Source organism: Heterodontus francisci, chromosome 23 (assembly GCF_036365525.1).
Source record: "Heterodontus francisci isolate sHetFra1 chromosome 23, sHetFra1.hap1, whole genome shotgun sequence".
In the NCBI taxonomy this organism is placed as follows: Eukaryota; Metazoa; Chordata; class Chondrichthyes; order Heterodontiformes; family Heterodontidae; genus Heterodontus; species Heterodontus francisci.
Window position 1 is genome coordinate 1,420,633 of NC_090393.1, and position 12,839 is coordinate 1,433,471.

The window sequence follows — 12,839 nt, forward strand, 5'->3', positions numbered from 1 at the left end:
CCCAGTGTACGCGGCTGTTGTGAACGGTCCCAGTGTACGCGGCTGTTGTGAACGGTCCCAGTGTACGCGGCTGTTGTGAACGGTCCCAGTGTACGCGGCTGTTGTGAACGGTCCCAGTGTACGCGGCTGTTGTGAACGGTCCCAGTGTACGCGGCTGTTGTGAACGGTCCCAGTGTACGCGGCTGTTGTGAACGGTCCCAGTGTACGCGGCTGTTGTGAACGGTCCCAGTGTACGCGGCTGTTGTGAACGGTCCCAGTGTACGCGGCTGTTGTGAACGGTCCCAGTGTACGCGGCTGTTGTGAACGGTCCCAGTGTACGCGGCTGTTGTGAACGGTCCCAGTGTACGCGGCTGTTGTGAACGGTCCCAGTGTACGCGGCTGTTGTGAACGGTCCCAGTGTACGCGGCTGTTGTGAACGGTCCCAGTGTACGCGGCTGTTGTGAACGGTCCCAGTGTACGCGGCTGTTGTGAACGGTCCCAGTGTACGCGGCTGTTGTGAACGGTCCCAGTGTACGCGGCTGTTGTGAACGGTCCCAGTGTACGCGGCTGTTGTGAACGGTCCCAGTGTACGCGGCTGTTGTGAACGGTCCCAGTGTACGCGGCTGTTGTGAACGGTCCCAGTGTACGCGGCTGTTGTGAACGGTCCCAGTGTACGCGGCTGTTGTGAACGGTCCCAGTGTACGCGGCTGTTGTGAACGGTCCCAGTGTACGCGGCTGTTGTGAACGGTCCCAGTGTACGCGGCTGTTGTGAACGGTCCCAGTGTACGCGGCTGTTGTGAACGGTCCCAGTGTACGCGGCTGTTGTGAACGGTCCCAGTGTACGCGGCTGTTGTGAACGGTCCCAGTGTACGCGGCTGTTGTGAACGGTCCCAGTGTACGCGGCTGTTGTGAACGGTCCCAGTGTACGCGGCTGTTGTGAACGGTCCCAGTGTACGCGGCTGTTGTGAACGGTCCCAGTGTACGCGGCTGTTGTGAACGGTCCCAGTGTACGCGGCTGTTGTGAACGGTCCCAGTGTACGCGGCTGTTGTGAACGGTCCCAGTGTACGCGGCTGTTGTGAACGGTCCCAGTGTACGCGGCTGTTGTGAACGGTCCCAGTGTACGCGGCTGTTGTGAACGGTCCCAGTGTACGCGGCTGTTGTGAACGGTCCCAGTGTACGCGGCTGTTGTGAACGGTCCCAGTGTACGCGGCTGTTGTGAACGGTCCCAGTGTACGCGGCTGTTGTGAACGGTCCCAGTGTACGCGGCTGTTGTGAACGGTCCCAGTGTACGCGGCTGTTGTGAACGGTCCCAGTGTACGCGGCTGTTGTGAACGGTCCCAGTGTACGCGGCTGTTGTGAACGGTCCCAGTGTACGCGGCTGTTGTGAACGGTCCCAGTGTACGCGGCTGTTGTGAACGGTCCCAGTGTACGCGGCTGTGGTGAAGGATCCCATTTTACAGGGCTGTGGTGAAGGATCCCATTATACAGGGCTGTGGTGAAGGATCCCATTATACAGGGCTGTGGTGAAGGATCCCATTATACAGGGCTGTGGTGAACGTACCCAGTGTGCACGGCTGTGGTGAAGAATCCCAGAGTACACGGCTGTTGTGAAGGGTCCCGGTGTACACGGCTGTGGTGAAGGGTCCCGGTGTACACGGCTGTGGTGAATGGTCCCGGTGTACACGGCTGTGGTGAACAGTCCAAGTGTGCTATGTGGGGAATCAGGGACGTTTCCAGTGTCCCTGACGATGATGTGTGCAGGATGTGTATCCATCTACAGCTACTGACTACCCGCATTACGGAGCTGGAGCTGCAGGTGGATTCACTGTGGAGCATCTGCGATGCTGAGGACATCATGGATAGCATGTTTAGTGAGGTGGTCACACCGCAGGTAATGGCTGCACAGGCAGAAAAGGGATGAGTGACCACCAGACGGAGTAGTAGGCGCAGGCAGGTAGTGCAGGAGTCCCCTGTGGCCATCCCCCTCTCAAACAGATATACCGCTTTGGATACTGTTGGGGGGGGATGACCTCCCAGGGGAAAGCAGCAACAGCCAGGTTCGTGGCACCACGGATGGCTCTGCTGCACAGCAGGGGAGGAAACAGACTGGGAGAGCCATAGTGATAGGAGATTCTATTGTAAGGGGAACAGACAGGCGTTTCTGTGGCCGCAAATGAGACTCCAGGATGGTATGTTGCCTCCTTGGTGCTAGGGTCAAGGAGCAGCTGCAGGACATTCTGAAGGGGGCAGGTGAACAGCCAAAGGTCGTGGTTCATGTCAGTACCAACGACATAGGTAGAAAAAGGGATGAGATTCTGCAAGATGAATTTAAGGAGTTAGGAGCTAAATTAAAAAGCAGGACCTGAAAGGTAGTAATCTCGGGATTACTTCCTGTGCCAAGTGTTAGTAAGTATAAGAACAGGTGAATAGACCAGATGAATGTGTGGCTGGAGAAATGGTGCGGGAGGGAGGGATTAGATTCCTGGGACATCTGAACTGGTTGTGGGGAAGGTAGCACCTGCACAAGCGAGACGGGTTACACCCAGGCAGGACCAGAACCGATATCCTCGCAGGGCGTTTGCTAGTGCTGTTGGGGAGGATTTAAACTAGAATGGCAGGGGGATGGGAACCTGAGCGGGGAGACTGAGGAGGAGGAAACAAGGATAGAAAAGAAAGACAGGAAACAAAAAGGCAAAAGTGGAAGGCACAGAAATCAAGGGCAAGAAACAAATAGGGCCATAGTGCGAAATAATGCTAAGATGACTAAGAATGTTAAAAAGACAAGCTTAAAGGCATTGTGTCTCAATGCGCAGAGTATTCACAATAAGGTAGGCAAATTAACCGCGCAAATAGATGTAAATGGATACGATATAGTTGCGATTATGGAGACATGGCTGCAGGGTGACCAAGGATGGGAACTGAACATCCAGGGGTATTCAATATTTAGGAAGGACAGGCAAAAAGGGAAAGGAGGTGGAGTAGCATTGTTAGTAAAAGAGGAAATCAATACAATAGTGAGGAAGGATATTAGCTCAGAGAATCCTGATGTGGAATCATTGATGAAGGAAGAGCAGTGCATGTGGTGTATATGGATTTTAGCAAGGCGTTTGATAAGGTTCCCCATGGTAGGCTCATTCAGAAAGTGAGGAGGCATGGGATACAGGGAAAGTTGGCTGTCTGGATACAAAATTAGCTGGCCCATAGAAGTCACAGGGTGGTAGTAGATGGAAAGTATTCAGCATGGAGTTCGGTGACCAGTGGTGTTCCACAAGGATCTGTTCTGGGACCTCTGCTCTTTGTGATCTTTATAAATGACTTGGATGAGGAAGTGGAAGGCTGGGTTAGCAAGTTTGCCGATGACACGAAGGTTGCTGGAGTTGTGGATAGTGTGGAAGGTTGTTGTAGGTTGCAACGGGACATTGACAGGATGCAGAGCTGGGCTGAGAAGTGGCAGATGGAGTTCAACCTGGAAAAGTGTGAAGTGATTCATTTTGGAAGGTCGAATTTGAATGCAGAATACAAGCTTAAAGACAGGATTCTTGGTAGTGTGGAGGAACAGAGGGATCTTGGGGTCCATGTCCATAGATCGCTCAAAGTTGCCACCCAAGTTGTTAGGGTTGTTAAGAAGGCGTATGGTGTGTTGGCTTTCATTAACAGGGGGATTGAGTTTAAGAGCCGCGAGGTTATGCTGCAGCTCTATAAAGCCCTGGTTAGACCACACTTGGAATATTGTGTTCAGTTCTGGTCGCCTCATTATAGGAAGGATGTGGAAGCTTTAGAGAGGGTGCAGAGGAGATTTACCAGGATGCTGCCTGGACTGGAGGGCATGTTCTATGAAGAAAGATTGAGGGAGCTAGGGCTTTTCTCATTGGAGCGAAGAAGGATGAGAGGTGACTTGATAGAGGGGTACAAGATGATGAGAGGCATAGATAGAGTGGACAGTCAGAGACTTTTTCCCAGGGTGGAAAGGGCTATCACCAGGGGGCATAATTTTAAGGTGATTGGAGGAAGGTTTCGGGGAGATGTCAGAGGTAGGTTCTTTACACAGAGAGTGGTGGGTGCGTGGAATGCACTGCCAGCGGTGGTAGTAGAAGCAGATACATTAGGGGCATTTAAGCGACTCTTGGATAGGTACATGGATGATAGTAGAATGAAGGGTAGGTAGTTAGTTTGATCTTAGAGTAGGTTAAAGGTTTGGCACAACATCGTGGGCTGTAGGGCCTGTACTGTGCTGTACTGTTCTATGTTCTAATCTGTATGGGTGGAGCTAAGAAACACCAAGGGGCAGAAAACATTGGTGGGGGTTGTATATAGACCCCCAAACAGCAGTGGTGATGTAGAGGATGGCATTAAACAGGAAATTAGTGATGCATGCAATAAGGGGTAAAACTGTAATTACGGGTGATTTTAATCTACATATAGATTGGGCAAATCAAATTAGCAATAATACTGTCGAGGAGGCATTCCTGGAGTGTGTACATGATAGTTTTTTGGACCAATATGGTGAGGAACCAGCTAGAGTACAGGCCATCCTAGACTGGGTATTGTGTAATGAGAAAGGATTAGTTAACAATCTTCTTGTGCGGGGTCCCTTGGGGAAGAGCGACCATAACATGATAGAATTCTTCATTAAGATGGAGAGTGAGAGAGTTGATTCTGAGACTAGGGTCATGAATCTAAATAAAGGAAACTATGAAGGTATGAGGTGCGAGTTGGCTATGATAGATTGGGGAACATTACTTAAAGGGTTGACAGTGGATAGGCAATGGCTAGCATTTATAGGGCGCATGGATGAATTACAACAATTGTTCATTCCTGTCTGGCGCAAAAATAAAACAGGAAGGGTGGCTCAACTGTGGCTTACAAAAGAAATTAGGGATAGTATTAGATCCAAGGAGGAGGAATATAAAATGGCCAGAACAAGCAGCATACCTGAGGATTGGGAGCAGTTTAGAATTCAGCAAAGGAGGACAAAGGGATTGATTAAGAAGGGGAAAATAGAGTATAAGAGTAAGCTTGCAGAGAACATAAAAACTGACTGTAAAAGCTTCCATAGATATGTGAAGAGAAAAAGATTAGTGAAGACAAATGTGGGTCCCTTACAGTCAGAAACGGGGGAATTTATAATGGGGAACAAAGAAATGGCAGACCAATTAAATACATACTTTGATTCTGTCCTCACAAAGGAGGACACAAATTACCTCCCAGAAATGTTGGGGAACATAGGATCTAGTGAGAAGGAGGAACTGTAGGAAATCAGTATTAGTAGAGAAATGGTGTGAGGGAAATTGATGGGATTGAAAACTGATAAATCCCCAGGGCCTGATAATCTACATCCCAGAGTACTTAAAGAAGTGGCCCTAGAAATAGTAGATGCATTGCTGGTCATTTTTCAAAATTCTATCAACTCTGGAGCAGTTCCAATGGATTGGAGGGTAGCAAATGTAACACCACTATTTAAAAAAAGGAGGTAGAGAGAAAACAGGGAATTATAGACCGGTTAGCCTGACATCAGTAGTGGGGAAAATGCTGGAGTCCATTGTAAAAGATGTAATAGCAGAGAACTTGGAAAACAATGACAGGATCGGACAAAGTCAACATGGATTTACAAAAGGCGAATCTACTGGAATTTTTGAGGATGTAGCTAGTAGAATAGATAAGGGAGAACCAGTGGATGTGGTGTATTTGGATTTTCAGAAAGCTTTCGATAAGGTCCCACATAAGAGATTAGCATGCAAAATTAAAGCATATGGGATTGGGGGTAAGGTACTGACATGGATAGAGAACTGGTTGGCAGACAGGAAACACAGAGTAGGAATAAATGGGTCTTTTTCCGAGTGGCAGGCAGTGACTAGTGGGGTACCGCAGGGATCAATGCTAGGACCCCAGCTATTCACAATATATATTAATGATACAGATGAGGGAATTAAATGTAATATATCCAAGTTTGCAGACGACACAAAGCTGGGTGGGAGTGTGAGCTGTGAGGAGGATGCAGAGAAGCTCCAGTGTGATTTGGACAGGTTGAGTGAATGGGCAAATACATGGCAGATGCAGTATAATGTGGATAAATGTGAGGTTATCCACTTTGGTGGCAAAAACAGAAAGGCAGATTATTATCTGAACGGTGATAGATTGGGAAAGCGGGAGGTGCAGTGAGACCTGGGTGTCCTTGTGCACCGGTCGCTGAAAGTAAGCATGCAGGTGCAGCAGGCAGTTAAAAAGGCAAATGGTATGTTGGCCTTCATAGCGAGAGGATTCAAGTCCAGGAGCTAGGATGTCTTGCTGCAAATATACAAGGCCTTGGTGAGACATCTGGAATATTGTGTGCAGTTTTGGTCTCCTTATCTGAGGAAGGATGTTCTTGCTATGGAGGGAGTGCAGCGAAGGTTCACCAGACTGATTCCTGGAATGGCAGGACTGACGTATGAAGAGAGATTGGGTCGATTAGGATTGTATTTGCTGGAGTTTAGAAGAATGTGAGGGGATCTCATAGAAACCTTCAAAATTCTAACAGGTCTGGACAGACTAAATGCAGGAAGGATGTTCCTAATGGCAGGGGAGTCCAGGACCAGGGGTCACAGTCTAAGGATAAGGGGTAAGCCATTTAGGACTGAGATGAGGAGAGATTTCTTCACCCAGAGAGTGGTGAACCTGTGGAATTCTCTACCACGGAAAGCAGTTGAGGCCAAATCATTAAATATATTCAAGAAAGAGTTAGATATAGTTCTTAGGGCTAATGGGATCAAAGGATACGGGGAGAAAGCGGGAACAGGTTACTGAGTTTGGATGATCAGTCATGATCTTATTGAATGGCGGAGCAGGCTCGAAGGGCCAAATGGCCTACTCCTGCTCCTATTTTTCTGTGTTTCTATCTCAATGTACACGGCTGTGATGAACAGTCCCAGTGTACATGGCTGTGATGAACAGTCCCAGTGTACACGGCTGTGATGAACAGTCCCAGTGTACACGGCTGTGATGAACAGTCCCAGTGTACACGGCTGTGGTGAACAGTCCCAGTGTACACGGCTGTGATGAACAGTCCCAGTGTACACGGCTGTGGTGAAGGTTCCCAGTCTACACGGCTGTGGTGAAGGTTCCCGGTGTACACGGCTGTGGTGAAGGGTCCCGGTGTGCACGGCTGTGGTGAAGGGTCCCGGTGTGCACGGCTGTGGTGAACAGTCCCAGTGTGCACGGCTGTGATGAACAGTCCCAGTGTCCACGGCTGTGGTGAAGGGTCCCGGTGTCCACGGCTGTGGTGAAGGGTCCCGGTGTACACGGCTGTGGTGAAGGGTCCCGGTGTACACGGCTGTGGTGAAGGGTCCCGGTGTACACAGCTGTGGTGAAGGGTCCCGGTGTACACGGCTGTGGTGAACAGTCCCAGTGTACACGGCTGTGGTGAACAGTCCCAGTGTACACGGCTGTGGTGAACAGTCCCAGTGTACACGGCTGTGGACTGTTCATGCTTCTTGTCCTAAATTACTATTGTTTGAATGAAGGATGAAGGCAGCTCCTGCAGTAAAGAGGATTACGAGCAGGTGATTGTGTTTCAGGTTCAGTGGGAGTTAATGCTGCAGTCAGCAGTGAAATGAATGCACTGGGATGAAGTTTAATGACTGTTGCATGTGCTTTCTCAGTAGGGTGGGACAGAGAGGCTGCTCCCTCTCAGCAGCTGTAGCTCGAAGCGAGCACGAAATATCAGAGCTTATCGATGGACTTTCAGAACGAGAGGTGAGCTTTCCCTCTACATGCAGGACAACTTTTCAGCTGTGCTATCTGCCAGGATTTGACACTGATTGTCTTATTGCCCACGGGGTGTGGAAGCCTGGGGAGTGTAGGATTTACAGCTGGGTGCTCAGTGAACCTATCGTGAGCCAAGAAAAGGCCAGGAAACCCATCTGAACAATGCTGTCTTGGGGGGACATGCTGCAGGTTATAAACACTCCTCGCTCCCCTGAAATGGAGGATTAATCTCCAGGGCATTGCTGTGAGGAATCCAGGAAAAAAATTACGGCTCGGACACAAGTGGTTCGTTCGATGTCGTCAGATTTTGGGAGAATTTGGGGGAATGGGTTTGAGGCGTCACTGCAGTGTTTTACTTTTTACTTTGAGAGTTCATTCTAAAAGTAAAGAAAACTTTGCTGTTGATCTCCCAGAACTGAGAACTCTGACAGACTAATGCCCCCCTCTGAATTCGACAGGGAAAAGTTGGAAATCTTTGGTACAAATCTTCACATCCCTCAGCAAAACTCCCAGACCCTGCTTTCTTTGCTCTGTCCATCCATTCTCTGCACCATTTATACTGCTTCTACTTGCAGCCAGTGTCAGTGCCAGCAGCTTCCTCCCAATGAGTGCAGCTCCTCTTAAACAGGAGCAGGCTGGCTGCATCATGTCAGATCAGCACGCGCTGCTGGGCCCATTGCTGAGCACTTAGGCAGCACAGCTGCACGCAGACCAACACTACAATCAGGTAAATGAGGCAGCACCAATTTGGCATGTGTTCCACCTCAACGGAAATGGGCGTGGGCAGGTCACAAACAGTGACCCCTACACCTGGAAACAGCCCACAAGCAATTTTTAGGCCAGTGTGTATTCAGTGACAGTGCTGTGTCTACATGGACTTCAGTAAGGCTTTTGATAAGGTCCCGCATGGGAGATTGGTTAAGAAGGTGAGAGCCCATGGGATCCAGGGCAATTTGGCAAATTGGATCCAAAATTGTCTTAGTGGCAGGAGGCAGAGGGTGATGGTCAAGGGTTGTTTTTGCAAATGGAAGCCTGTGACCAGTGGTATACCACAGGGATCGGTGCTGGGACACTTGCTGTTTGTCGGGTACATTAATGATTTAGACGTGAATACAGGAGGTATGATCAGTAAGTTCGCAGATGACACGAAAATGGGTGGTGTCGTAAATAGTGAGGAGGAAAGCCTTAGATTACAGGACAATATAGATGGGCTGGTAAAATGGGCAGAGCAGTGGCAAATGGAGTTTAATCCGGTGTGAGGTGATGCATTTTGGGAGGACTAACAAGGCAAGGGAATATACAATGGATGGTAGGACCCTAGGAAGTACAGAGGGTCAGAGGGACCTTGGTGTACTTGTCCATAGATCACTGAAGGCAGCAGCACAGATAGATAAGGTGGTTAGGAAGGTATATGGGATACTTGTCTTTGTTAGTCAAGGCACAGAATATAAGAGCAGGGAGGTTATGATGGAGCTGTATAAAACACTAGTTAGGCCACAGCTGGAGTACTGTGTACAGTTCTGGTCACAATACTAACAGAAGGATGTGATTGCACTGGGGAGGGTGCAGAGGAGATTCACCAGGATGTTGCCTGGGCTGGAGCATTTCAGCTATGAAGAGAGACTGGAAAGGCTAGGGTTGTTTTCCTTAAAACAGAGAAGGCTGAGGGGAGACCTGATTGAGGTATACAAAATTATGCGGGGCATTGATAGGATAGATAGGAAGAAACTTTTTCCCTTAGCGAAGGGGTCAATAGCCAGGGGGCATAGATTTAGGGTAAGGGGCAGGAGGTTTAGAGGGGATTTGAGGAAAATTGTTTTCACTCAGAGGGTGGTTGGAATCTGGAACACACTGCCTGAAGGGGTGGTAGAGGCAGGAACCCTCACAACATTTAAGAAGTATTTAGATGAGCACGAAACGCCATAGTATACAAGGCTACGGGCCTAGTGCTGGAAAATGGGATTAAAGTAGATAGATGCTTGATGGCAGGCACGGACACGATGGGCCGAAGGGCCTGTTTCTGTGCTTTATAACTCTGACTCTATGTGCATTGCGCACCATTGTCCAAGCAGCCTGACATGCTACTATCAAATCCAAACCTCACCTGTTTGTGCATGTGTGCCTCTCTCGTGGGAAGGGCATTAAACATGAAGCTGCTGTGTCCTTTTCCCTGCAGAACACTGAGAAGCAGATGCGACAATTTGCTGTCGTCCCACCAATGCTGTTTGATGCAGATCAACAGCGCATCAAGTTTATCAACATGAATGGTTTAATGGAAGACCCCATGAAGGTATACAAGGAACAGCAGCTCATGAACCACTGGGGAGAGCAGGAAAAAGAGATTTTCAGAGAAAGGTAAGTTCAGCAATCTCCCAGACCCCTGAGTGAGCAAACCACAGATTTGAATGTTTTATAACTTAGATTTGTGACAGTTTAAAGCTACTTGTTTACCTAGGCTGGCCCAGGACACTGCAAACTGGGACAGGGGATAGAGGAACTCCCATCAGAATAATTAATATAACTTCTTTATTCTCCTCCTGTTACAACTTTAAAAAAAATTGCTGATTCAGTGTAACAAATGTATGGCTGAGAATTATTACCTGTCACTTATCAGGGCTGGTTTACACATGGAGGATTCACATATATTACAGTGAGACGAGACACTGATCACCACATGTTATACAGATGCAAACTATCTAAAGATGCTCAGCGCAATGGCAACAGCTCCACTTAGCACTGAGACCCGGAATATTCTAGAACCATTTTTCAGAGCCAAAGAGAATAGGCCTATAAACACTTCACATTAAGACTTGTTACCCACTAACTTCATGCTCTGACAATAGTTCCATGTGATGGAGAGGTGGAGTGGCTGAGGATCGATAGAGTTTTGTGACTGAAGTATACAATGGAGAAGGTTTGGGGTTTGATCAGCATTGACAAGGGATTCAGACTGTGATCTACCATCACTGCTGTCAGTTCCAATTCCAATTACTTTCATTCTCCAGGTTCATTCAGCACCCAAAGAATTTCGGCCACTTGACAACGTTTCTAGAGAGGAAGGTGAGTCGGGATTTTGTAATTTAATCGAATGTTATTTAATCACATTTGTCAGAATGATTGGAAAAATGTTAAATCTGGTAAACAAGGCTGAGGCCTCCAATTTCCATGGGCTGTAAATGGGCATGAATTTAGCAAAACAGAATGTGAGGTTACAACGTAACTGCGATCAGTTGGTGCAGAGTGAGGTTACAGCATTCTGACATAGTGCTATGAAGTGTAGTACAATACTCTTTGTTTATGAACCTATTACAGACAAACTGCAAATATTTTTATTCTATTTGCAGAAGGTTGCCGACTGTGTCCTTTACTATTACCTGTCTAAAAAGAGTGAAAACTATAAAGCACAGTTAAGACGGAATTATCGACGCAGAGGCCGGAACCAGGTGAGTGGGAGTGTAAACCAAAGTGACTCCAGAAGTGAGGGTGTTATCTACAGTCACTCCAGGAGTGAGGGTGTTATCTACAGTCACTCCAGGAGTGAGGGTGTTATCTACAGTCACTCCAGGAGTGAGCGTGTTATCCAGAGTCACTCCAGGAGTGAGGGTGTTATCTACAGTCACTCCAGGAGTGAGGGTGTTATCTACAGTCACTCCAGGAGTGAGCGTGTTATCCAGAGTCACTCCAGGAGTGAGGGTGTTATCTACAGTCACTCCAGGAGTGAGGGTGTTATCCAGAGTCACTCCAGGAGTGAGGGTGTTATCCAGAGTCACTCCAGGAGTGAGGGTGTTATCTACAGTCACTCCAGGAGTGAGGGTGTTATCTACAGTCACTCCAGGAGTGAGCGTGTTATCCAGAGTCACTCCAGGAGTGAGGGCGTTATCTACAGTCACTCCAGGAGTGAGCGTGTTATCCAGAGTCACTCCAGGAGTGAAAGTGTAATCGAGACTCATTTCCAGCATGCTTCTCTTTCATTATTTCTGAGAGGTGTATTGGATCATGAGTATTGACCAAATATTGATTAAGTATTGATTCTGGGATCATGTGTATTGATTAAGTGAAATATTCGGCTGTTAGGAATTTGGAATCTGGAATCATTGGGAATTTTCACTGAGATGGTGCAGCACTGCCACCTGTGGGTTACACCAGGCACTGACATTCCACTTGTCACCAATTTATTTCGTTTCTCTCCAGCTGTTCATCTCTCTTAAACCTGTCAGCTCATTTCTTTCTATAGTTACAGTTGCAACATAAGATTGTTTAGACTTTCCACAATAGCGTTTGTGATTCAGGGCCCTGAGTGTTTTATGAACAATAAGCATTAGTATATTTTTTAATATATATTGACTCACTCTTCTTTGGCCTCCTTGTCTCGAGAGACAATGGGTAAGCGTCTAGAGGTGGTCAGTGGTTTGTGGAGCAGCACCTGGAGTGGTTATAAAGGCCAATTCTAGAGTGACAGGCTCTGCCACAGGTGCTGCAGAGAAATTTGTTTGTCGGGGCTGTTGCACAGTTGGCTCTCCCTTTGCGCTTTTGTCTTTTTTTTTGTCTTTTTTCTCACTATAGTTGCTATAACATGATCATCTTCAGACTGCATTAAATGATAAATCAGGAAAATAGCCTGGTTTGCAGACTCAGCTGATCTCTCCTGTCTGAGTAGGCTACCCATTAGATTACGGACTTTTGCCTGTCTCAAAAATCAGGTGTAATTACGTACATTCTGGCCTTGTCCCTCGGCAGTACATTATCCTTTATCTGTAAGTGTCTGGTTCTTGCACTAACTTCCCAAACAAATCTCTTATCACCAAGCTCAGTTAACAAGAGGCAGCATGGGTTTTGGTTAATGATTTCCCAAGGCTGGGACTGAGTCTCTAGTGACCAAGACTTTTTGTTTATTGTGTTCAATTTATAAAAATATGTTCAAATTTGACAGAGATAACAGAGATATCAAGAGCGTTTGAATTTTTTTTAGAATTAGAACATTTGAATTAGAGCGTTTGTTAGAATATTGACCATTACTAGTTGAAATTTTTCCAATCAGACCCTGTTAGTGCACGGAAGTTAAAATATCCACCTGTAAATAAAGTTCAATAGCAAAACTCTCCCCTCGGAGACAGCA

At 47.4% G+C, this 12,839-nt stretch overlaps 1 protein-coding gene across 1 annotated transcript in view; it reads left to right on the forward strand.

Annotated features, from left to right (window-relative positions):
* Positions 1-12,839, forward strand: part of ncor2 (nuclear receptor corepressor 2) — a 446,529-nt gene that overhangs the window by 213,016 nt on the left and 220,674 nt on the right. Inside the window, exons 13-16 of the mRNA XM_068055641.1 lie at positions 7,618-7,711; positions 9,900-10,078; positions 10,729-10,783; positions 11,068-11,166. Coding sequence (XP_067911742.1) covers positions 7,618-7,711; positions 9,900-10,078; positions 10,729-10,783; positions 11,068-11,166 — 427 coding nt within the window. The remainder of the gene's footprint in view (positions 1-7,617; positions 7,712-9,899; positions 10,079-10,728; positions 10,784-11,067; positions 11,167-12,839) is intronic.